General features: G+C 44.3%; 1 protein-coding gene across 1 annotated transcript in view; it reads right to left on the bottom strand.

Annotated features, from left to right (window-relative positions):
* Positions 1-1,078: 1,078 nt before the first annotated feature.
* PIAS1 (protein inhibitor of activated STAT 1) overlaps positions 1,079-24,062 on the bottom strand; it is a 51,248-nt gene continuing 28,264 nt past the window's right edge. Inside the window, 12 exon segments of the mRNA XM_069026244.1 lie at positions 1,079-3,389; positions 4,451-4,488; positions 4,700-4,842; positions 5,741-5,918; positions 6,180-6,310; positions 7,926-8,086; positions 11,707-11,780; positions 13,078-13,183; positions 16,216-16,350; positions 17,158-17,248; positions 18,266-18,313; positions 18,894-18,978. Of these exon segments, the coding sequence (XP_068882345.1) occupies positions 3,093-3,389; positions 4,451-4,488; positions 4,700-4,842; positions 5,741-5,918; positions 6,180-6,310; positions 7,926-8,086; positions 11,707-11,780; positions 13,078-13,183; positions 16,216-16,350; positions 17,158-17,248; positions 18,266-18,313; positions 18,894-18,978 (1,487 nt within the window). The 3' untranslated portion in view covers positions 1,079-3,092.

Raw genomic sequence — 24,062 nt, 5'->3', positions numbered from 1 at the left:
CCCACAGCCATGTCCGTGCACACCCCACAGCCATGTCCGTGCACACCCCGCTCCTGCCGTGGCACAGCCCGAGGACAAGAACCCGCAATTCCAAGGATGCGGAGCAGGAGCACAGCCCAGGCCACTCAGAGGAGAGCTGGGGGCGCAAAGAGCCGGGGTTTGGGGAGACCAGACCAAGACTTCTGGCAGGCACCGCTCACTGTGGTCAGAGGCGCAGAGGAATTCCAGCTGCGGGAATGCCGGAGCGTGGAGCAGGAATACTCACACAGCCCTCGCTGTCCCTCCTGAGCAGAGCACTGAGGTCACACAGGCCGGCAGTGACCCTGGAGCCTTCCTCCCACCGGGATCACAGGGAATGAGGAACGCCAAGCCGAGCTCCCATTCCCAAAGTGCCAAATCCTGGGATACCAACACCGCCACATTCCGCTTTCCATGGGATTAACACGGTTCCGATCCCGCTGCCAGAAGCGGCACAAGCTGTTCTTGGGGTCAAGGCCATGGGAAGGTGGGAAAAGCAGCCGTGAGCAATCCCAAATCCCTGCCAGGTGTTCCAGGAGCTCCCGGAAATCCAGGGCACTCCCACTAAAAACGCTCCAGGTTATCTGTGATTAACTGGACAAGAGCTTCTCCTAGCGGAGGTTTAATCACTCCAAAATCAGACTGTTTCAAAAATAAGTCTTTCCCATTTTCTATCCTTTTATTTCTTTTTTAACTGACATTTAATAAATTATAAAATCGGTGTATGGTGAAATATATATATCAGCCAGATATGTATGAAATACACATGCATGGGAAAAACTATTTAACTCACCTGGAACTCACACACACGGATCTATAAATACATATATACACACACATATACATATAAACACAAACAGTTCCGTTTTCCAAAATTCAAGTCAACTATTTAGTGGCAGAGGGATGCTGTAAAAACACTAAAAACAATTTTGATGCCACATAATGTGAACCTTTCAAATAACCATACGACTGATCAGACAGCAATACCTAATGCTACTTGGATTAAAGGTTTTTTTTTTTTGCTTTTTTTTCCTGTTTTTTTTTTTATCATTTTTTCCTGTTTTTTTTTTTTCCTTTTTTTTTTTTTTAATCAATGCAAGATTTAGTTTTTTGTTTTGAGACGACTTCATAGGCAAAAGGTGGCCCTTGTCAATGCTTGAAGCGACTATTTGCGATCAACAGTTTTTTTGGACATGAAAAAATTCAGACAAGAATCTGCTAATTTTAGTATTCCTTAACTCTCTTTCCTGATAAACTCGTTACCTGCACTTTCAACCAGTTATAAAAATATTTTTCACACCAGAGGAAATATTTACTCTCTCTGACATGGACTTTGGGACACAAGAGAATCACTTCCTTCCCTCCCCCTTTCTCTGACTTTAAAGAATCTCCTGAAAAAAAACTGCATTCCAGCTATTTACACATTCCACTCCTTAAGAAGAACGGATCAGCCCAAATGACCCAAAAAAAAAAAAAAAATTTCCTATGTCATGCACAACTTAAAGAAAAAAAAAAAGAGAAAAGAAACCAGGAAGTAAATATGGCTCCAACAGACTGAAAAAATCCGGGAAATCCAAAGAATTCCAAGAAAAGTGAATTTTGAAAGCCACTACCCCTAAGAGAGCTGGAAAGGGAGCAACACTCTGGGATGTGGGGGTTTTAGTGGTGGGTTTGGGGTTCAGACTCACACTGAACACGGAATATTCATGGGGCGACTGAACTCAGCACAGGGCACCAAGAGCATCACCGGCTGCACAGACCATGCAAGGGTGTGCTGGAGTTTCTATTTGCTTCTTGCAGGCTGGTGACAAGTTCACCTGGAAGCAGCCATTGGATCTACTGCACTAAAATGAGGATTTTCCAGCCAGACAAGCCAGGCCTGGGCTGCCAAGGCCGTTTCTAGGCACGGCTAAGCCAAAGCAGAAGCAGCTCCATGAGGTAACACTGACACATGCTCAGGATTTTGCTGATAAGATTTGAAGTTATCTGAACAGGATTGAAGTTCTTAGAAACAAAACCCCTCCAGCCCAAGTGATGCTTTGATGTGGGGCTCCACTGCACAGAAATGCTCCATCTCATCCCACAGGTCATTCCTCAGCCTGGGAATAGATGGAGTCAGGCCCTCAGGAGTAACTGAACACGGAGCTGTGGAATATTCTGAGTTGGGAGGGACTCACGAGGATCTAAGTCCTTGCACAGGGCACCCCAAAATCCCACCCTGTGCCTGGGAGCGTTGTCCAAACATTCCTGGAGCTCTGGCAGCCTTGGGAATGTCAGCATTCCCTGGGGAGCCTGGGGAGCGCCCCAGCACCCTCTGGCGGAAGAACTTTCCCTGATGTCCAACCTGAACCTCCCGCTCAGCTTCATGTCACTCCCTGGAGCCCTGTCACGGGTGAGTTTGCAACGTTCCTGACTAAAGCACGGAATTAAAAAGGAGAATTTGCCTGGATAGAGGGGCACATGGAACCAGAAATGACAAAAAATCCCAAAAAACCAAACCCACTCCTGAAAGGCTCCGGCCTGCAAACAGAGCAGGGTCTGCTCTGCTTTCGGCATAAGAAAATCTGCACTCAGTATGGGATGGGGAATTAGATTCCACCAGCAAAGGGAAAAAAACCCTCTCCCAAGCTTGAACTTTAGAAGTTCAGCTCCTTTCCTGTTTCTGTAACTGTGAAGAAAATAATGCCATTTGTGTCCAAACTATAGGGGAAAAAAAAAAAAAAGGAAAAGAAACTCACATGACAAATGCACAGGTGTAAAATCTTCAGCATCCAGAAAAATGAACTGAAGCTCCTTGTTTTTGTTAAATTTTTTTTTCTCTTTTGTCTTTTTTTTTTTTTCTTATTTTTACCAGTGAGGCCATCTTAGGTTTATATACAAAAGTAAAACTGAAAATAGACTTTTTTTTTTGTTCTCTGTACACGTAAATTTTTTTTTTCCCCCTTTTTAAAAAAGGAAAAAAAAACCACCTTGTCTTAATGTTTTTTTTTTTTTTTTTCGAACAGAAAGGAAAACCAAGCACAAAGATTTCCTCTGTCCCCCCATTGCCCACCCCCAGAAAAAAAAAAAAAAAATCAGTCCAATGAGATAATGTCTGGTATGATACCAAAGATTGAGGCCGTGTCCGTGCTGCTCCTACTCGCGACGGGGTGCCCGTGATTCTCCCGCAGGCTGTTGGAGGAAACAAGACTGCTGTTACTGCCACTGTTGCTACCATTCGTGGCTGGCAGGGAGCTGCTTCCTCCTGCATTGAGCTGATCCAGAAACATCTGGGATGAAGTGTAGGGAAAAAAACGGGAGTGTAAAAGTTCCTGATCATCGGACGCGGAAACGGCCGCGGCTGCGGCGGCGAGGAGGGAGGTGTTGTAATGCTGGGGGGAGAAACAACAGTTAGATTTCAGATATTGCAGCAGACTTGGCATTCAGAGCAGCACAGAAAGAAGGGATTTTGGTTAAGCTGAAGTTCTGGCAGCTCCTGGATTTCACAGCAGCTCGGCCAGTGCAAGGATGTAATGAATTTCTAGTTCTGCGGCCCCGCATTCCTGAAGCCGAAAGGAACTGGGAATGCTGGGGTTGAGTGACAGCAAACAGCAGGGAGGGAATGGGACCAGAGAACCCAAACCAGGAAAAAGGACAAGCAGCAGCACTTCTGGGTTTTTTTGTTTAGCTCTTCAAAAAATTCCTTGGGGGCAAAATTCCCCCAAGTTCATTTTGCCAGCCCCCAAAAGTCAGGGTCAGCCACAGCTGTACTGATCCCTGCTGGAAGCACGGCAGAATCCTGGGAAAATGCATTTAGGGACAGCTTGGTCCCACAGGATGGAGCAAGGGATGTCCCACGTTATCCTCTCTGCTGCACCCCTGAAGGGCAGGAGCTTGAGCTGTCAAAAATCCCATTTAAACCAACCTCCCTGCGGGGGGAACTTTGCTCTCCATGCTCCATGCCATTATGATGGAACACCCAGGCTGCCCAGCCTTGTTCCCTAATACCTCTCCACTGGCACAACCAGAGCAGCACTCCTTGGATCACAGTAATTCTCAGGATCTTGAACACCAAGCCAGGTTTCCTGAATCCAAATTCCACAGCAGGCTCTGCTCTTCATTAGGATCTAAAAGTATCCCTCAACTTTTAATGCAATTTTCCCACTTGGGAGTGCAGAAAGGGCAGGTGAGACATCCCAGCTCCCTTTTTTTTTGGAGGGAAAGGGATCAAGCTGCACGTTCAGCCACGGCTGAGGATCACTGCCAGCCCCTGGCTCCCAAGATGCCTCATCCCACCCCTGTGCTCAGACAATGCTCCTGTTTGCTCCTGTGTGTACAAAACAAAGCTGCAGCCTCGCTGTTCTCACACCTCCACCCCACAGCTGCTGCTTCCCACACAGCACATCCTGCCTGGAAGAGTGTTTGCCACAGGACTCGGTTCTCCCTGACTTACCTGATTGTCTCCTGACAGGAAAGGGAAGAAATCTAAACCTGTGAAGAGACAAAAACACAATTAAGCTGATCAAAACAACAACAAAAATGCACCTCTCCATTTTTTCACCATTCATTTTGAAATAAAACCAGCCCAACACTGACAAAACTTCAGGTTCTCTTCACTAACAGAGATACTAAACTAATTTTTAAAAAATTTTAGAATTAATATTAGTGCTTGGAGAGCTGTACAGGTCCAGACAGAACTCACCTTGCAAGTCATAAGGCATGGGTGTCATATGGAATGGATGCCTGTAGTCTTGGATAAGTGATGTGTTGATGTAGCTGGTGTCCACAGCAGGAAGGCTTGGGGTTCTTGACACAGGAGAAGCTTGGTGGGGTAAATTTAAAATGCTGGAAGGAAAAAAAAGCTTTTTAGAAGCATAAAATACACTCCTGGTTTATTGCTGTCCCATCAGGGGACGCTTATTGGCTTATTTTCACATTGAACTTCAATTCAAAATGCATTCTGAGCTTCTTGAAAGATGCGCAGCAATTTCAAAGCTTCACATGAGCATCACACATCCCCCAAGCTTTCATCTCCTCACAATATCTTACCAGGAAAATTAGTTCAGTCCAAGGCAGCTGGAATTTAGGAAAGGAAAGTTCAGTCTCAACCAGCCAAAAGTGTAAATGGTGCTGGGATCTCTATAAAGACATTACAGATATTCCCAAGGCAGGACAAGACAATCCTGAAGGAATACTGAACCCCCACCGCCACAGGAATCTGTGTGACCCCACAGCAGCGATACCCTACAAGGTCATTCCAACGGGAGAAAAGGCCGTGAGGGGTTTCAGTGACCACCGAGTCATTCCCATGATGGAGCAGGAACCACTTCACCACGGATCCCTGAATATTTATACACACAAGGAGCTGTTTCCAGCCTGGCTGCTCAGGTGAAGGTGCCCAGGTGCTCCTGGCATTGCCCATTCCCGTGCTGCTCCAAACCCCAACCCCACCCCTGCTCCTCCCTGCTCTCTCCCCGTGTGCTGCTTCGTGTGCAAGAACATCCCCAGATTTGCAGAACCCACACTTTTAGCCACAACCCTTTGCACCATCCCACAAACACAACTAAAACATTTTATTGTGTTCCACACTTAACTCAAAGCTGTGATTCCAACCGTAGGCCTTGTGACCTGAGAGCAAATCCACGAGCTACTGAATGAGGATATAACCCAAGCACAGAACTTTCTAGAGACGATTTATTTTGAAATTTCTGACTTCTCTCTGCATTGTTTGTTTTGTTCTCACCCCTTGTTATTTATTGGTGATGCTGGAGATATGGAGGGACAGCTCCTCTTGGCAGAGGGCTCCTCCTCCTCCTCATCTGACGAGCTGTCGATGGTCAAGTCGATCACTTCCACTTTCTTGTTTTTATTGGACTGTTGGTGAGAGGACACCTGGTGTTCCAAGGAAGAGCTGATGCATCCTGCACAGAGCCAACACAAGAAGCTACAATTAGCAGATCACAGCTCATTAAAAAGCTCTAAGTCATAAAGATAAATAAACTACACAATGGTGGTAGCTTCAAACTTTACCATCAGCCCCAAACAGGTGTTACTCAATTAGCTGATCTCACAAATGAGCAAAGCTGTAAATATACGTTTAAAAATGAGCATTTTCAGAGGTTAAAGGAACATCAATCCTTAGGGGATCCCAGTGTCCTTCACACCCCCCAACCATGGCTCACCATCAACTCCGTTGTAAGATGCAGTCACCTCCTGCACTTCCTTCTTCGATCTCATGGGAGCCCAGGATCCATCCTCCTTAAACTGGATTTCATCACAATCTGTACAAAACTTCAGGATTTCCATGAACAACCTGTCCATCAAAAATATTTAATATCAGACCTAAAGAAGAGCTTTTATTAGTCAGTGTAAGTCTGAATTGGTGTGAAACCAAAAGCTTTCATTGTTCTGCTCTTCTCTCAGCTGCTTCCTCGAGAAAAAGGAAACATTGAAAAAATTCCAGTGTTACCCCAAATAAAAATCTGCACATTTATTTAAAACCCCTGGGAGCAGAATCCTGCAGAGCTCGTGATACAGAACTCTCCATGTCCCCAAACAAAGGAATTATGTGAATGAGAGTTTAAAAAAAAATCTCCTCCTCACCCCCTCTGACAAAATTTTCCTGAGGAAACCTCTCTTAAAGGGGTCCCTGCAGCTGAGGGTTTAAGGACTTGTATTTCCTGACACTTCCTAACAAATGCTGAGCATGGGAATCTCAACTTGCAGCCTCTTCTCCCACAGGCACCTCCTAAAACTTTGGGATCCTGGCACCACATCACTCCCAGTGGGAATTCCAGCTTCTGACCAGGGCCATTCATGTGGTTCTGCAGGAAAGAGCTTGGCTTTAATTAGAGACAGTTCCCTCTTTCCCAGATTGGAGCATTTTCCAGAAATAACCTTCTCTTTGGGATGCTCTAATTAGATCAGCTCATCTCCAACATCTGCACCTGGCAACACGAGGAGAAATAAGGAAAATGTGGTGCTTGCATTATTCCCACTTTCTGTCTTCGCTATTTTAGGCAGAAACCTCGACAAGGAGCCCCCCAGCTCTTTGATCTGAGGTGGAGGACCCGTAAATCTGGGCATCCAGGAGTCCAAAACAGCCTGAGTGTCTCTTCAAGAGCTTTTTGCAAGGCTCTCAAGGGACCCTGAGTGACCTCATGCTTCACTGGCAAAATGAAGCACACACTCCCTAAAAAAGACTCATCATTGATAAGGTGGTTTTCTAAAACTCTGGGGTTTTTTCAGGGTTTTCAGCTTTGCCTTTGGGGTTTTTATTTGTTTGTTTCATCAGTTTGGGGGTTTTTTTAAATATTGAGAGTATCCTCAGAGGCCTCTACTTGTTCTCTCCCTTTATCACCCTTTAAAAAAAACAAGATTCCTCTCTTAAGAAATTAAAATGCAAACCCAGAAATACACTCTTGGCACAACACAAGATTTATTTTTTTTTTAGTGTTTTGCAAGTAGGCAGTACCAGGGAATCAATCTCTGTGTCACTTTCTATAGATAGCAACTCCCCAAGTGTGAAATTGTACACGGAATTGTACAGGCACTCGGAGGGGTGGCAGGATTTATTTGCTCTAACGTGGCTGTCTCTTATCAACTCTGCCAGATTGGTACAGTTGCTCCATTAAAAGAAAATACAACATGTGCTGTTTTCACCTAGGAATTCAGCACTATGGAACATGGTGGGGGGAAAAAAGCATTTTCAGCAGGATAGCTCAGGAATTTACTGAGGATTGGAAGGAATAGATTTCATTGTTATCAACTTGAACAGTCAGAGGAGCACAATTCTTGAATGAGAGGGAGCTGGTCAGGACTTCGTGACCAGCAGCAGGGAAGTTAAATATGGGGAGTTAAAAAAGGAGGGAGATCACCTCGATTTCAGACAGGAGGAACACCCAGATTTTGATCTCAGCTTTACTCACCCATCAATAATGAGATGTTCGTAGGGAGCCTTCTTGTCACACACGGGGCAAACCCAGGTTGGCTTCTTCTCATTCATTTGGATGTAGAGAGTGGCATCAAAACACTGCAGGTGGGAACAAGTCAGGGCCCTGCAGGGGATGGTGAGGCGCATTTTGCCAAGCTGTAAGAGAAAGAAACCAGGATTTTATTACCTCGGTGTTAAACTAACCAACAGGGCTTTTCTGCCTGAAAAGAGACAAGAGCCAGGTTGAGTTTAATCCAGAAAGAACTCTCAGAAATCTGAGTTTTGATTGAACTATGTCACACACTTCCCTCCTTCCTGTAAGTTTGAAGTGGCATAAAAGTGACTAAAAATCACATTTTGAAGTACATTTGATCAAGGGAACCGAAGAACATGTCCTGCCATATTCCCCTAACAACATACAGGGCCCACTGAGCACCCGTAAATACCAGTGTCCTGCACAGACCACAAACAGAATTATGCTTCATTATTGTGAAAGTATCATTATACTGAGTGGAAAGTAGACAGTGAAAGGAATTTCATCTTAATCTGAAATAAAAATCTCCTCACGAAACTCCAGCAGTTGGTTTGAGGCCAAGTGCTTACACTGCAGTTTGGGAGGGGCTTGGACTGGCCACACTAAAGGTGAGAAGCAGCAATGTCTAAACAAGACTTTCACCACATGAAAACCCAACAAAACAATCATTTATGGAGAACTGTTTATGCCGAGTAGTTTGAAGTTCGATATTTGACTAAAATATACACAAGGCCTCCATCTGAGCAGCCTCAGCCAATTTCAGTGGTGGCTGGGAGTGGAGCAGGTTGGGAGCATGCCTCAATCCAGCCCCGTGGCCAGGCTGATCCTGAGCAGTACAAGAAGGATGCCACAGGATGGCACCACAATATCCCCAAACCAAAAACAACATCAAGAACAAAGGCTCTATTCACAGGCCACCACTTCCTCCATGATGATGATGATGATGATTTTTATTCCCTGTGAACAGAACCCCTCTGCCCCACTCCTGGCAAATCCAGCGTGGTCTCGCTTCTTTTCCTTCCCTCTGGCTCTCAGTCGCTGTCACCAAGGCCCAGCAGATGGGAGGGGGCAGAGAATTCCCTGGGGAGCCCCAGGCTGGTGGCAGAGGCTCAGCCCACGGCAGGAGATGCTCTGTGTGCCATGTGTTTGGCACCCCCTCCCCCGAATCCGTGACCGAGCACATTATTCCTATCCCAAAATCAACTCCCAGAGCAGCCAGGCCCCTGATCCGTGTCTGTCAGGAATTCTCATCTCCCAGATGGTGGGGCAATGGCTCATTTGTCTTTTGGGCACAGTCCCCCAGCTCAGGGAGCATCAGAGGGAAAACCTGGATGCTTCAAATGAAAAGTAAGGAAGGTCGAGGACAGGTGCTGCAGCAAGGACATAAAACCCCATTTCCTGAGGGAAACAAGCAGAGTTAAAAACCAGGAAGATTTTCCCAAGGTTTTGGTATAAATCCTCTGCCTGTGACTTCCCTGAGGTGGGATTTAACTACACTCAGAGTTAACAGGTTGATGCTCTTTTCCCATTTTTGGCATTGAACCTCCTGGATCAGCTCTGCCACAATGGCCAAGCCGTGTCAGAACTGACAGAAAAAAGCAGGGATGCATCCCAACTTTGGAAAAGCTGCATTGCCCAGCACTGGGACTGTTTGATTCCCGCCTGTTGGCAGCCAAAGAAACACTGCATTAATTTCTTTTACAAGCACACAAAACATTTCTATCTTTCCCTGCTAAAAAACAGGAGTTCAGGATTTGTAAACAAAGCTGCAAAACCTCCAGTAAACCCCTGGATTTGGAATTTTTCTTCAGTTAAATATTTGGTCCGGCTGCAGAGCCTGGAGATTTATTTATTTGTACTTCCAGGGGCAAAAAGGAACATGAATTCAAGTGTGTTCCTGAGCTCCGGGCTCAGAGCAGCCCCTCTGCCTGCTGGATCCTGCATGGGTGCAAATTCCAAGGAAGCTCTGAGCAGCCTGGAGGGCAAAATTAAAATTATAAAGACTAAACCCACCTCCCTCATTTGTTTTCCTCGATACTCCCAAGGAGAATCACACCCAGGGGAGGGGAGAGCAGCACTCTCCCATTCCCAGAGTGATGCTAAATTCCTTAATTTTCCATTTTGCTGCTGGAGACCAAATCAGCATTTTCAGGGTGCGCCTTCAGAGCATTTAAACCTTAGAAAACAACCACAAAATACAGACAAAAAATTCTCCCTGAGCCAAAGGCTTGCAAATCAAATCAGCAAGTGAAAATACAGGGCTGTCAATGAAATTCCATTCAGACCTGAGGAGAATCAAGGTAAAACCTTTCTGCTGGAAGGTGCAGTCTCTGCCCCAAAGAGCCTGGGATGGATTATTCCAAGAGCTACTGGGAAATCAGGCAGCACTGAAGGAGGAAAAAGTGGGGGAAAAAAGGGAACCCAAAAGCACCGCAGAAGAATTTTATCAGTGATGAAGGCAATCAGGACAAACAGAAAATTCCCATGGAATGATCTATAAAGCAACACCTTGACAAATCAAATAAGCTGAATAAAAATCTGTAATTCCACCAGATGCATGAAGACTGACTTAAAATAATTCATCAATACTTCAGTGTTCCAAAATATGACATGGCAGTTACAGGTTTTTGAGATTATCAGCTATACAGATCAGGATGTTTTCTGGTAAATGCAATCTGTATCTTTCTCACAGATTAGTTTTATCTTCCTTAAAAATTCCTTATCTTCCTTAGCTAGAATCAATGCTGATATGGAGAAAGGAATAAAATTGAAGATCGTGACAATACCACATTCAAAGATTTACAAGAACGTTATATATATATATATATATATATATAAAGTAACCACACTGTTAATTGTGCTTTTTATGAAGCAATTACACCTCTAAAAGTTTCTTTCTAGAGTTTAAGAACATATTAAATAACCTGAAAAATAAGCTCCAATTTTGCAAGAATAAAGCCAAGTTTTCTTGTTTGGATTTTAAACCTGAGAATTTCGTGTCAAGCCTGAGCAGATTGAGGCAAAGCAGGAAACAGATGTATCCTTAATCTTGACAAGAATTTCAATAGCTGTGCTGCAATAAAGGGACTCTGTCAATCAATACAGAGAGTCAAGGATTCTGAAGGTGCCCTGCACCTGAAACAAGCCCCAGAGATTCAAAGAAGCACACATCACATTAATGTTGGGCATTTACCACTGATAGCACAAATCCAGGCAGAAAACAGTGCAGCTACTTGGTTAAAAAACAACAAATAGGTCGAGATACATCCCTGCCACTTGCATGTTCATTGGAATTCTTTTCTCTCACCTCAAATTGGATCAAAACATTTTGTTTGAACAACCTCCAAGACACTGTTTTGTTTTTAAGTGCAGATTATTAAATACTCCAAGTGTACATTTGCACATCACCCATTTCAGATTCAAGGTGCTCATTACCACATTCACCCCCTTTCCCCCTGAGAGAGGTTTTATCAATCCAAGCCCAACCTGCACACTCAGATGATCCAGTGACAGATTTAAATGTGTGCTTACATATATTTTGAGTAACATTTTCAAGCTAATGGAATACTCCTTTTCCCAGGGGTATTTCATAGGCTTTTAAGCACAGTGAGAGAAAATTTCAGCTGCTCTCTGTCCCGACAAAGTTAAACCAGGTAAACACAAGGTAACCTCTCCCACACACATCACACAACAGCCACATTTCAATCAGAATCACTTTGGATGGAATAAAAAAACAACTTACTGGACAAAGAAGAGACACTCTTAAGCTGGTAGTTGCTATTTCACTGTCTGGATCAGCAGTTAGTTTCTCTTTAACTGGTATTTAAAAAAGAAAAGGTTTATTTTAGGTTAATTCAAACATGAATTGGATGATAAATAAAACAAGTCTGAAATGTGTGTGGTAAACTTCCAGTTCAAGACCCCTGGAAAATGTGTTTATCCAGAGATAAACTCAGGTCTCAACTCTTCTACATGCAACTCTGCACTGATCATTTTTTAATACCTACCAACAGATAAGGCACATTAATTTCACCTCTAACTTCAAGCTGAAGTTGTTCAACTTGTTAACAATTCTCACATGAACAGGCACCACTAAAACCCCCCAAAATCCTCATCAAGCAATCCTGTGACTTAAAACTGAAAAGCAAATTGAGCAGCAGGAAGTCAGAAGTACCATGACAAAATCTGAGATTTAAGTAACTGCAGTGAAATACCAAAGTCTTTCACTTCTAGAGTCTTTCATCCTCTATTTTGGTGTACAAGGCCTGTTTTATAAGCAGTCATTGGTTAAATGAACGAGTCAGTCCCATTTTATCCCTGCTCTAAGAACTGCACCTACACCCTCATTGTCAACTTGCAGAGCAGCAGCCACCTGGAACTCTCTAGATTTTTGGGCATTTAAATCATCAAACTGCATTAGGACAAGTTAATGCCCAGCACTTTTATTTACTGCTGGATTCATTTCTTCCCTTGTGGAGAAGGTACAAGCCCTTATCTGAGCATTACAGAGTAACAACAGCGATCAGGTGCTGGGATTTCACCCTCTCCCTGAAAACCAAACACGCAGCAGTTTGTGCTGGCATTTTTATGACACAAACTTCCACCAGCTTGTTGTCAGAGCAAACACTAAGGCAGCAAATCTCACATCGAGTGAGGAGGGGGTTGGGAGGAGCTCTGTGCTGGCCACTCTCTCCAGGCTCACTCCACAGCTCTGTGCCAAGGGAACAGAACCAGCTCGATGGAGCTGTTCCTGCCCAGCATCCAGGTCCAGGGTGAGGCCTTCAGCGCAGCCTGCCCAAGGTACTGAATGAGCACTTCTCTGTAGAAATACAGTTGTGCCATTCTGCACAAACAAAGCCAGGATGGCTGAGCTGAAAGAGATTCTCTTGCATTTTTCCCCTCACAGTGTCAACAGGGTTCCTGGACTGGCTCCTAGTGCAAACAAAGGCCTCTGAGTCTTTGAATTGGAACTGAATACAAAGAACACCACTATCAGATTCCCAAAGCCCAGAGGGCTGTAGGAAGTCCAAAGCTTGGTTAGTACAGTCCTGATTCCAAATCTGCCTTTACAAAAGTGATTTCTCCTTTTTGAACAAGCCCAGCAGACACATACTCAGTGCTCTGGAGTGATCTGGGTTCCGGATTCCCTTGGCCCGCAACCGCTGCAGGAGCACCGTGGAGGAGAGCTGCTTCACCAGGTACACGGCCATGGAATAGTTCTGGAAAACACCAAACACATCAGAGCAAAGCCTGGCTGCAGCACAGGCAGCCTGGAGATAGTTTGTTATGGGATTGCAGGTGGCAAAGTTCTCGGAGAAACCCTTCAGGAAATTCACGGGGCTGGAGTTTCAGAGGCAACGAAAGTGACTTCACACTTCACTGAGGCTGAGATGCAAACCAGGCTTTTAAAACAGCATTTAGGACACTTCTGAAAGTTGTACATCTATTTCAGACATGCAGCCTATCCCTCTAAACAGGATAATTTTACATGGATAACGTACTGCCCGTGTGTCAGTGCACTGAATTTTATATGGATAATGTTCAGCACTGCACTTGTGGCAGTGGTTTAATTTTATATGGGTAATGTTCAGCACTGCACTCATGGCAGTGCACTGAATTTTATACAGATAATGTTAAATATTGCACTTGTGGCAGTGCATTTAAGGAAAGCTGTCAGTTCAAATATCATCAGATTTTTTTTTTTTTAATAAAAGCTTATTTTGGTTTCAAAATAGGAAAATGAGCAGTGATGCCTCTTCAAAAGATGCATCATCTGCAGTATCTGGAAGCACTGGTCATCTTCTCTTCCTGCACTCAGTTGTCTCTGAAATGTGAACTTCACCACCAGAGAAGAACAGGAAAAAGGTAGTTCAGGAGTTCAAGGGCTGAGAGGGGCCAAGATGTGCTCTGGAGACCCAGCCCAAGTCCCCACTCCCAGCCTGTCCAAGGGCTGGGTCACTTCCCCTACAGTCCCAGCAGATCTGACCATGCCAAAGTTCCTTATCAGGGTCAGGAAAAGCCATGGATGCTCCCTTCTGCCTCTACAGGAAATCCTTTGGGATCCAGGCAGGTCAGAGGCAGAACTCAACTCTGTCAGGTCCCGTAACTCAGGTGAGCCTTCCCTCATGGAATGAGCTCTTCCTGCCAGGGAGTTCAATTCACAGCCTGGATTTCTGAAGCTCTCATTTTTCTTACAATCTCCAAAAAAATCAGGTTATAAATGTCTTTCTAAAAATGTGATTCAGCAGCAACACCTCTCAATCCCCAGAATGGAAACGACCAAATCTGTGTTCTCACATTAGGGTACATCAATTATTTTTTGATTTAAACATTGGCTAAACCTGGAGCTGCATTCATACAATTTAAATTGAAAAATAAAAGGCTTCCCCCAGCAACTGCCACACATTTCCACTTAAAAAAATCCATGTAATTGTGACATCTCCCATCCTTTATTTAGGATCTGAAGGCAGGATTTCAGTGATATATCTCACCACAAAATTGCACAAATTGAAATAGCATCAGAAACACCACGTTTTAAATATTTTATTCTCGAAATGAATGCTTCTCACATCGTTAAAAACCACTACTGCTTTAACTTGTTTGTTTAATGCCTCAATTAGGAGCGAAGTTAGAAAAATGCTAATTAACGTTGTGAAATTATTTACCGACAGCTTGAATCTACAAAGGCAGGAACTTGCCTGAGGCATCCTGTACAGAAGGCTCTTGAAACAGATTGTGTAAAAATCACAATGAGGACTCCAGCAAAGGTAGGGAGCACCAGTTGGGACATGCAAGTGATTCTTGAGGGAAGGGGGAGAGGAGAACTCAAATTTTGTGCTGCACAGGCACAGCCAAATAAAAAATAATTCCTCACATTTCACTGTCAAAGTCTCGAAGAATCAGTTTAAGAAGGATTGTATCTTACAGAATTGGAAGGGATCTTAAAGCTCACTCCATTCCACCCCTGCCATAGGCAGGGACACCTACAGACCAGGCTGCTCCAAGCCCATCCCACCTGGCTTTGGACATTTCTGGGATCTAATGCTTACTTATGCCAGAAGTTACCCAAAATGTTCTTTATAACCGATTTATCTGTGAAACCTAAAAACCAGCCAGTTCCCAAGGGACTAACTCAAACCTGGGGCTCTTCTTGTCCCTAAATCCTGAATTCTGAATCCCTCAGAGTAGCATCCAGGATCCATCCACCTGCATGGAGACACGTCAGCAGTGTCAACCAAAGCAGGCTGATTTGTAACTGCTTATTTCTGGTACCTGCAGTTCTCATTAGATAAAAGAGGATTTTTTACAAAAATCACTCAGCCATCCTTTATCCCATAATCTGAATGGAGATTGTTTTCCGCTCCACAAGAAATCCATCATGAAATACCATCCTGGTGTTTTATAACTGCCTATTGTGCCTGACTGGAGTGTAAGCATTTTTCCACGCTGGTTCAGGAATCCTGGGCTTTGCATGCTGACAAATTCTTGGACAAAGTTTCACCTCAGGACAATTCTGGGGACTTCTAAAAACAGGATGGGGGCAGTGGCAGCAGCACACGGTGCCTCTGGAATGCCCATCCAGCAGCTTTGCTGCCAGCACTGAAAGCAGCTCACTAATTCATGGGCTGATTTATTGAAGTCACTTTTTGCAGCATGTTCCAGATTTAATTAGTCCAGTGGAACATCAGCAATTTTCTAACACCGGTTGTAACGTTCTCCCCCCAGACACAAAAAAGTGATAAAAACATGAGGTTTTATATCCGAAGGATGAGGAGAGCAGCTGGGAGAGGAGAAATGTAGGAAAGGCCAATGAAATCAGCTGGGTTGTGCTGTTCTGTGCCCACACTCACAGCTCTAATGCGCCACTCTGTACTCAACGTCACCCGCTCCTTGCAAGTCCAAGCCAAGGTTTGTCAAGCCCCTGAAGTCAGGAAGAGCTTCAAAGTCTGAAGTTTGGCCAAATCAACAAACAAAAGGTTTAGAGGATGCCTTGATCTCTTTATCTGGGCTCTCCCTGAGCCACAAAGATTTGGGGGGGGGAGGGGGGAGTGAGGAGGGAGAGATCCCACCCCAAATGTCAGGGGGGATCTGAGGGAGCACGCGAGGGATCTGAGGGAGCATGTCCCGACCGCCCGGCACCATGGAATTCCAGCTGAACAAGGACACTCTGTGGCTATCCCAGCAAGGATCTCCTGCACAGTTAAACCTGCTCATCTCTCAAAGACATACAAGAGACCCCAGAATCACTCACTCTGCCAATCTCTGCAGTCCAGGACACGACGATGGTGTTGGGGACCGTGGTGGACAAGCGGACGAGTGAGGTAATGTTGATTGGTCGGCTGGGGCGCTTTGGTTCAACACCATTTTTGGTTGGTGGCAGATAGCCCTAAAAACCAAAAGATTTCATCTCTCAAGAAAAAGAATTCAATGGAGTTTTTGCCTCCTGCCCCTCCCACCACAACCCAATACACCAGGCTGCATGTTTAATTCAAAGAGAGAAGGATCAGACAATAAAATACCAACTATTTTACAAGATCTTTCTCCTGACAGAAATCCAAAATTCTAACCCTGCCCACAGAATATTGAAGGCAACTTTGCCACCTCTCCTGTCTCAGCAAAACTAAACAAAAAAACCCCTAAACTTTGGACCAGAGGTTCTAAAATGCAATCCTTTTTTTCCTCTGCTCATGTTAGTTTAAGACTTATTTTTACTTAATATGTGATCTCAAAAAGGGAGTTTTCAACTTCCATCTTCATAAAATCACTGAATCATTAAGGCTGGAAAAGGCCTCAAAATCCTCAGGTCCAAGTTTTGACTGAACACCACCTTGTCAAGTAAATCCGAAGTCGCTTTTGAACCCTTCCAGGTTTCAATCCTTAACCACTCTCCCAGGGAAGGAATTCTTCCTAATATCCAGCTCCTGCACTGGAGCCTGCCTGGCTCACACTGCCCAGCCCAGCCCCTGTGCTGCCCAAGACTGGCAGCTGCTGTTGGGCAAACACCAAAATTTCCGGTCACGTCTTTTGGGAATTCATCTTCTGGACCTACTGGCTAAAACAGTTTCCTTGATCTTTCCATTCCAGTGCTCCAGAATGTGAAAATAAAGGTAGGGATAAATTTTCAGGCTAATTTCTGACAGATAATTCCTAATAGTGCATCCCAAAATGTGTATTGAAAGAACATCTTACTTACTGGAAGGCTGCATGGTTTCCCATTTACTTTCACACATAGATTGGGTGGGAAGTGATCTTCTTGTGGACAACTGGTTTCTGATAAACAAAACCTAAAAGCAAAGAGCTGCTATCATCTTTCACTTTTAAAGTGATTTAAAGATCGTCTTTTCCTGCAAGGAATTGTTCTTCCACTGAGCTATGAAATCATGACAAGTCTTGCTGAGCACAGTCTCAAATGATGTCAATTAAGCAGGAAAGCCCCCCAAAATGACAGAGGTTCATTCAAGAAGGCTGTAGGTTCCTCCTCAGATTCCTTGAATTCCTCAGCCTGACTCGTTCCCATAGGCAGGTTCCTGTCACAACAGACAATCCCAATTTCTTTTTTGCCTTTTCTCCAGCCTGACCTCTCCACGGTCAGACCAAGGTGTCACAAGTGACATTTTCCACTGTCCCAGCTGCAGTTCTAGCAAACCAGGCAGCTGCTGAGCACAGCCACGGACTCCTCAGGCCTCTGATGTTGAGTTTATTTACTGAAGTTCAAAGAGGCGCTTTTGCTGCTGGATCCCCAGCAGGACCCACCCTTCCTGCTCCCAGCCCAGCTCACGGACAATGGGCATTCCAAGGAGCAGCAAGAGCCTCTCAGCTCCCCTGGATTCCTTCCAGGGACCTGCCCCGTCCATGTCCATATCCCATCAGGGGCTGGATAACCAACCTGCTGCTCCCAAAGAGGAGGAGCTGCCTTCTGGCCCTGTTTTCCCTGATTCCCTCCTCAGCCCTTGGTCCCTCCCACCCCACCCAGCTGAGAGAGAGGATTTCATCAATTTGTGATATACCTGCCAAAACCCCCAAATTAACCAGGCTGTGATTCCCAAAGTGCCTAAAGAAGCAGACCTCGGGATGCCCATGGAATGCTGAGCTTGGCATCCCTGCTAGGAAAAACAACCCTCCCTGCTCATGGATTCTTCAGGCCCAGGCACATGGAATGCAAACGTGGAGTTACAGGAAGGAGGATTCGCTGACAAGAAAATCAACCAGGATGAGGCTCTTCTCCATCCAGGAATTCCCAACCTGCTGGGCAGGATCTGAATCCTAAAATCCAACAGCAGCACACGCAATAAAATACCTACCTTAGCTGGACCTGTACTGTGAAGTCACATTTGGTCCCAGAAATATCCCTGGAAACAAGAGAACGTGGGTTAAAACATCCTGTTTCCACAAGAGATCCCTCAATATTGCAATAGAGATTCCTTAAGAGTTTGCTGGAAGTTCAATTTATGGAAAGCACTTCTTTTTTACCCCAAAAAAGTGTAGAATACACACTTTCAGGTGTATGTATAATGTACACCAGACTTTGATACTTGTGCTCAAACCACCACTCCCAAGACAAGCTCAAAGGAACAGTTTTTATTTTTCAAGGTAAACAAATAAATCCTCATCTGACCTACATAATTTCCTTTTTTTTGGTAAACTATAAAGTTCTGAAGGGTAAAGTACCACCTTTATAGTGAATTAACAGAGAAGATGGTGGCAATGAAGGGCTGCAGGAAACAGAATTCTGATTTGCAGAGAACTTCAGGCCAGAGAAACCCACCCAAAACTCACTGGCGGTGCTGAATTCTCTCCTCATCACTCTTTTGCTCCCCATACAAAGGGGAAAAGAGGAAACACCCCCCTCCTATTTCCAAGTTAGGGGTATGGAAAGCTGGCTCCTTTGGGTGGTTTATCAGGATTTAAAGGCTGCTGGAGCTCACTCACATGGAACTGCTGATCTGCTGCACTTGCTGTGGCGTCAGCGCGAAGGCAAAGCAGGTTTCTCGAAATCTCTGACTGTTATCTGAGGCTGCAGGAGAACAGAGAGCATCAAAACCAGCCAAGACAATCAGTCAATAATTAAAGAAAGTGTCTACATTTCTAACACACGTTTTTATGGCCAGCCCAGCAGTGTGAGGCACATCTGCTTCTCTGAACAGCTTTAGAGCCAATGAGGAAGTTGCCACTGAAAGCCTCCTGTAAATAAAAATACAATGAACAAACTTTATATGCCTATAAAGTGTACATTAAAATAGGGATGAAGATAACAGCAGAGCTGAGGCAAATCAAGGCTTTTTATCACTGTAATTTAATGTCAAATGTGCTCTGATATTAAAAAAAAATGTATCTTGGGACTTCTCATCAATCACTTTTTTATTTCCCTCACTGCAGCAGATCATGGCTTGGCCTGTAGAAGTTCACAGAGGGGCTGAAGCACATGTGGGACATCTCACAGTTCAGTTCAGTATTTTATGGACTGAAAGGCACCAAATATATCTGTAATAAGCCAAGAACTCGTGAGATCTGCAACTATAAAATCTGATTTTGAAGCCTTTCCCCTCTGCTGAACCAAACACTGCTCAAGAGTAAATGCTCCTGCTGGAAATTAACGTTAAATATCTCTAAAATGGTGCTTTTAGCTAAAACTCAGCCCTTCACAGGGCCACTGCAGCAATGAATCCAGAGATTCATCAGCATCATCTCCCCAGAGAATGACTCCGCACACTCACCAACACACACCCGAGTGCACCCTGCAAGCAGCTTCTCACTCAATCTCATTATTCTTAATAACTTTATAGGGTTCTGAATAAACTTCCAGTGCACTCAACACTCGACAAATTTACCCTTTTTTGGTTTACTATCATGCACTTCTTGACTCATCCCTGAGTGACAGCAGAGTGAACACTTCAGGGTGAGACTTGAGAGATTTTGTTCCAAACAGCGTGTGGTGGGCTGGAACCAACAATAGCGAAGGCACTGCCTGAGTATAAATATTACCAGCAGCAACCTCCCAAAATTACATCTCTATCCATCCTGCCTGACAGTGCTGCAAAATCCTTCCATTTATTCCATTACTCGCTGCTGCTCCCAAGCTGGATGAGCAGGAATGGGGAACAGAAAGTTGCTGCTTGGAATCTTTGGAAAGGCATGAAGTTTTATAAAGAACTTGTATTTTGAAATGCATACATTTCCTCCCAGCCAGCCCAGCAAGCACAATGTCTGCAGGAAATACAAACACAATGTGTACAATTAACAATGAAAAGCTGCTTTCACACGTGCTCCTCGATAGAATTTGACACCTGTTTTTAGCTATAAATGGAAAGATCACCATTACAAACTCTAATTAAAAAAAGTTGAGTGAGCGAAGCTAATGCACTGCAGAGAACTGAGGGAATTCCAGTTATTATTTCCAAGTTTTCCATAGTTTTATCTGCTGGGTTGATTTTTCTCCCAGGTAATATTTTCCTTAGCCTGGAAATTGTCAACTTTGGCTTTATTAGAAAAGTCCTGGAAGGTTTTTTGGGAACTTTTGGTGTGAACTCCAGCACTTTATTAATTAAAAACTGCTGAGCATTTAACTAATGCCACCTCCATTTAAAGCTTAATTATCCAGAGAAGTCAACCAGCAGCTACCAAAATTCTAACCCTGCATTTCCCACGCTTTTCCCTTTCCCCTGCCCATCTTTGTGCTTGGTTTGGTTCTGCAGCAGCTCCAGTTTAGGGAATGCAGCAGGGAAATGGGCAAACAGGAGGAACTGGAAGTGCGTGCAGCAGGAAAAGTGCAACACAGTTTGGTCCAGAGGTTCACATTCAATCCTTTTTCCCATGCTCATGTTGATAGAAAATTTATTTTTACTAAACAGTGGTAAGAAAAGAGGGATTTGAACTTCCATATTCACAGGATCACTGAATTTTTAAGGTTGGAAAAGACCCCCAAGATTGCCAGGTCCAACTTTGACTGAACACCACCTCGTCAACTAAATCAAAACTTGATTTTTGAGCCCTTCCAGGGTTAGTGATTCCACACTTCCCTGGGGAAGCTGTTTCAATACTTAACCACTCTCCCAGGAAAGAAATTTCTCCCAATATCCAGCTGTTGTACTGGTCGAATTAAAGTATTTATACATTTAATTGGGAGAAAATGTAGAAGGAGATCCCTGAGTGCTGCCACGGGAGCTTTCCCCATTCCAGCTCTTCTCATGGTACATGCCAGGACAGAAAACAGCTTCTGTTTGAATCAAAAATGAAATAAAAAAAACCCCTTGGACATTTCTTCTTGAGATTTGGGGGTTTTTTTGTCTTTTCAGTGTCTTTTGTGCAATTAATGCTGCATCCTCCAAGAGGAGACTTTGCAAGGGCAAGGAGTGACAGGACAAGGGGTAATGGGTTTAACTGAAGGAGGGCAGGGTTAGATGGGATACTGGGAAGGAATTCCTGGCTGGGAGGGTGGTGAAGGGCTGGGCTGGAATTCCCAGAGAAGCTGTGGCTGCCCCTGGCTTCCTGGAAGTTTCCAAGGCCAAGTTGGACACTGGGGCTTGGAGCAGCCTGGGATAGTGGAAGGTGTCCCTGCCCATGGTAGGGGTGGGACGGGACTTCAGGTCCCTTCCAACCCAAACCCTCCTGGAACTCTGTGCTGTGCCCTTGTTTTACTGACTGGGAGCAAAGCCTGGGAGCTGCTGGATCCCTGATTCCAGAGCTCTGGTTCCCTGGAAAGCAGCACTGCCACCCCCAAGCTCTCCATACGTTGTTTTGTGTACAGCCCTTGCTGTGATTACCACGGGAGCACGGCCAAATTGCAAAGAGGAAAGAAAAAAACCTGTTAATTAGGCAAAGATGCTCCAAAAGGCAATCAAAATATTTCAAAACTCTTGACAGACTGAGCAGAACAGGCAGAGGAAGACAGACCAGAAGCTACATTAAACTACAACTGAGTTATGGTCAGGCTCCTCAGCTACTCTGAGGATACCACTCTGCCCCTTGGATGTGTAGTCGCATTAAAAGGGAGATGAAGTCTGGTTTTTCTTTGTGGCTTTCTCTAATCTTCTCCCTTATCAGCTTTTTATGCCCATATCTAGTCCTTCTAGATCTGCTTAGCCTACAAATGATGCATGAAAATCCCACCAAACCACAAGAAACAGAGCTCATTTAGCAGCTTCTCCATGAAACACGGAGCGTCCATCTTTATCTCTGGCTCCAACTCCTCTATTCCCAAAGACTTGAGATTTTCCAAGGCAGAGACACTGGAAATCTGGAATTTCAGAGCGCAGAAAAGCTGACAGATTTCTATTAATTCATCTGGTGTATCTGCTGTGTTTAAAACACCAAACAGATCCTGGCAAGTTAAGCACATAATTTAAAGTTCTGGAGGATGATTAGAACCAGAAACATGCAACTATATCGTCTTAGACAATAAAATCATTCTGATGGCTACAAACACAACCATGCCCTGCAAACAACCATTATTACTTAACAAAAGAAAGGTAAAAATAGATCTGCAATTGAAAACCAAGTGGATGAAAATAGAATTTATAATCCAATAAAGCTGGAATCAAGCCAGGACAACAGAGTTAATATGAACATTCTTCAGAAAGATGCCAGGAATGTTTTTCTGGGGGTTGGGTTTGTTGTTTCTTTTCCATAACTATGATTTATTAAATATGAAAACACTTTCTTTAGCTGTCTCTGAATGGAAAAGAGCTTGGAAGAGTCAAGAGTGCAAAATGCCTAAAAAGTTACAGAGTTTCTTTTCCCAAGCTCTTCTTTTCCTAATTCGCTCTCACCACCATTTCCTGAATTACTCCAGGCTTACCTCACTCCAGTAATGATCCAAACAGCACCTGGGGTTGATACAGATTAACTGAGGGACACAATTGTGCCTTGCTGGTTGAGGATTTTCTTAAAACATTTTACTGAGGTAAAAAGTTTTCAAAATTTAAGGGAAAACTGTTTCAATATATGGCATCCACAGGGCCAAAACACTTAAAATCCTATAGGAATATATATATATAGACACACTGTACATATAGGTGCATATATACACATAGTACAATACATGTATATACACACAATCAATAGATCACCTATTTAATAAACAAAAATAACACAGAAAAGGCATTTTCTACTAATTCTGCTCTTTATTTTGGAAAACCCCTCCAGCACCAGAGTGAAAAAAAAGAACCCATCTTGAGTGGCTGCATTTTCTACAGCTCTAAAAATATTCTGTTCCACCTCACCAGTACCCAGGGCTAAAAATAGCCACACAATCTTTCTGCAGTAAAATACCTCTTGCTGTCTTGAGAAAAAGCCACTCTCTGAATTTCCATTCAGGCACAAACACCCTCAAATCTTTCATGAATTTTCTGGGATCACAGAGAGGAGGTGCTGATGCTTCCTAACGCAGCTGACCAATAAACTGAGGTTCATCTTCCCACCATTATCACCCAGTGCAGCTTATTAAGTACTGGAGGGAATATATTAGAGAGAGGCTTGGACTGAAATTAAGTTTGCACTTTACACCACAGTTGTTACCTAAGATACCACTGAATGGGCCCTTTCCCAATGATTCCCAATAATTGTGTTGATTTCCAAAGGCAAAACCAGTTGTGTTAAGGAAGAGTATGAGCAGCAGAAATTTTTGCTGCATGCTGTAAGAAAAACATGGGATGCCTAATTGGTTATTCACTAACCTAACAGTCTGGATTAGCTACATTTGTCAAAATATTAACCAGAAATACGGAATAGCTGTCTGGGACTTCCTCATGAGGGGCAGCTCTGCTCTCTGTGACCAGGCACAGGACAAGGCAAGCTGAGTGAGGGGTTTGGGATGGAGTTCAGGGAAAGGTTTTTCCCCCAGGGGTGCTGGGCACTGACCAGGCTCCCCAGGGAATGGGCACGGCCCCGAGGCTGCACGAGCTCCAGGAATATGGGACAACGCTCCCATGGATGCACAGGGTGGGATTTTGGGGTGTCTGTGCAGGACCAGGAGCTGGACTGGATAATCCTGCTGGGTCCTTCCCAACTCAGGATATTCCCCAGTTCTTGCTTTTCCTCCCCAGACAGGTGAGATGCCTCATTTTGCTTTTCCTTTAAACAACAGAAGGCATCGCATCGATT

This window comes from Aphelocoma coerulescens, chromosome 10 (genome assembly GCF_041296385.1).
Source record: "Aphelocoma coerulescens isolate FSJ_1873_10779 chromosome 10, UR_Acoe_1.0, whole genome shotgun sequence".
In the NCBI taxonomy this organism is placed as follows: domain Eukaryota; kingdom Metazoa; phylum Chordata; class Aves; order Passeriformes; family Corvidae; genus Aphelocoma; species Aphelocoma coerulescens.
This window is presented reverse-complemented; position numbering and strand designations above follow the sequence as displayed.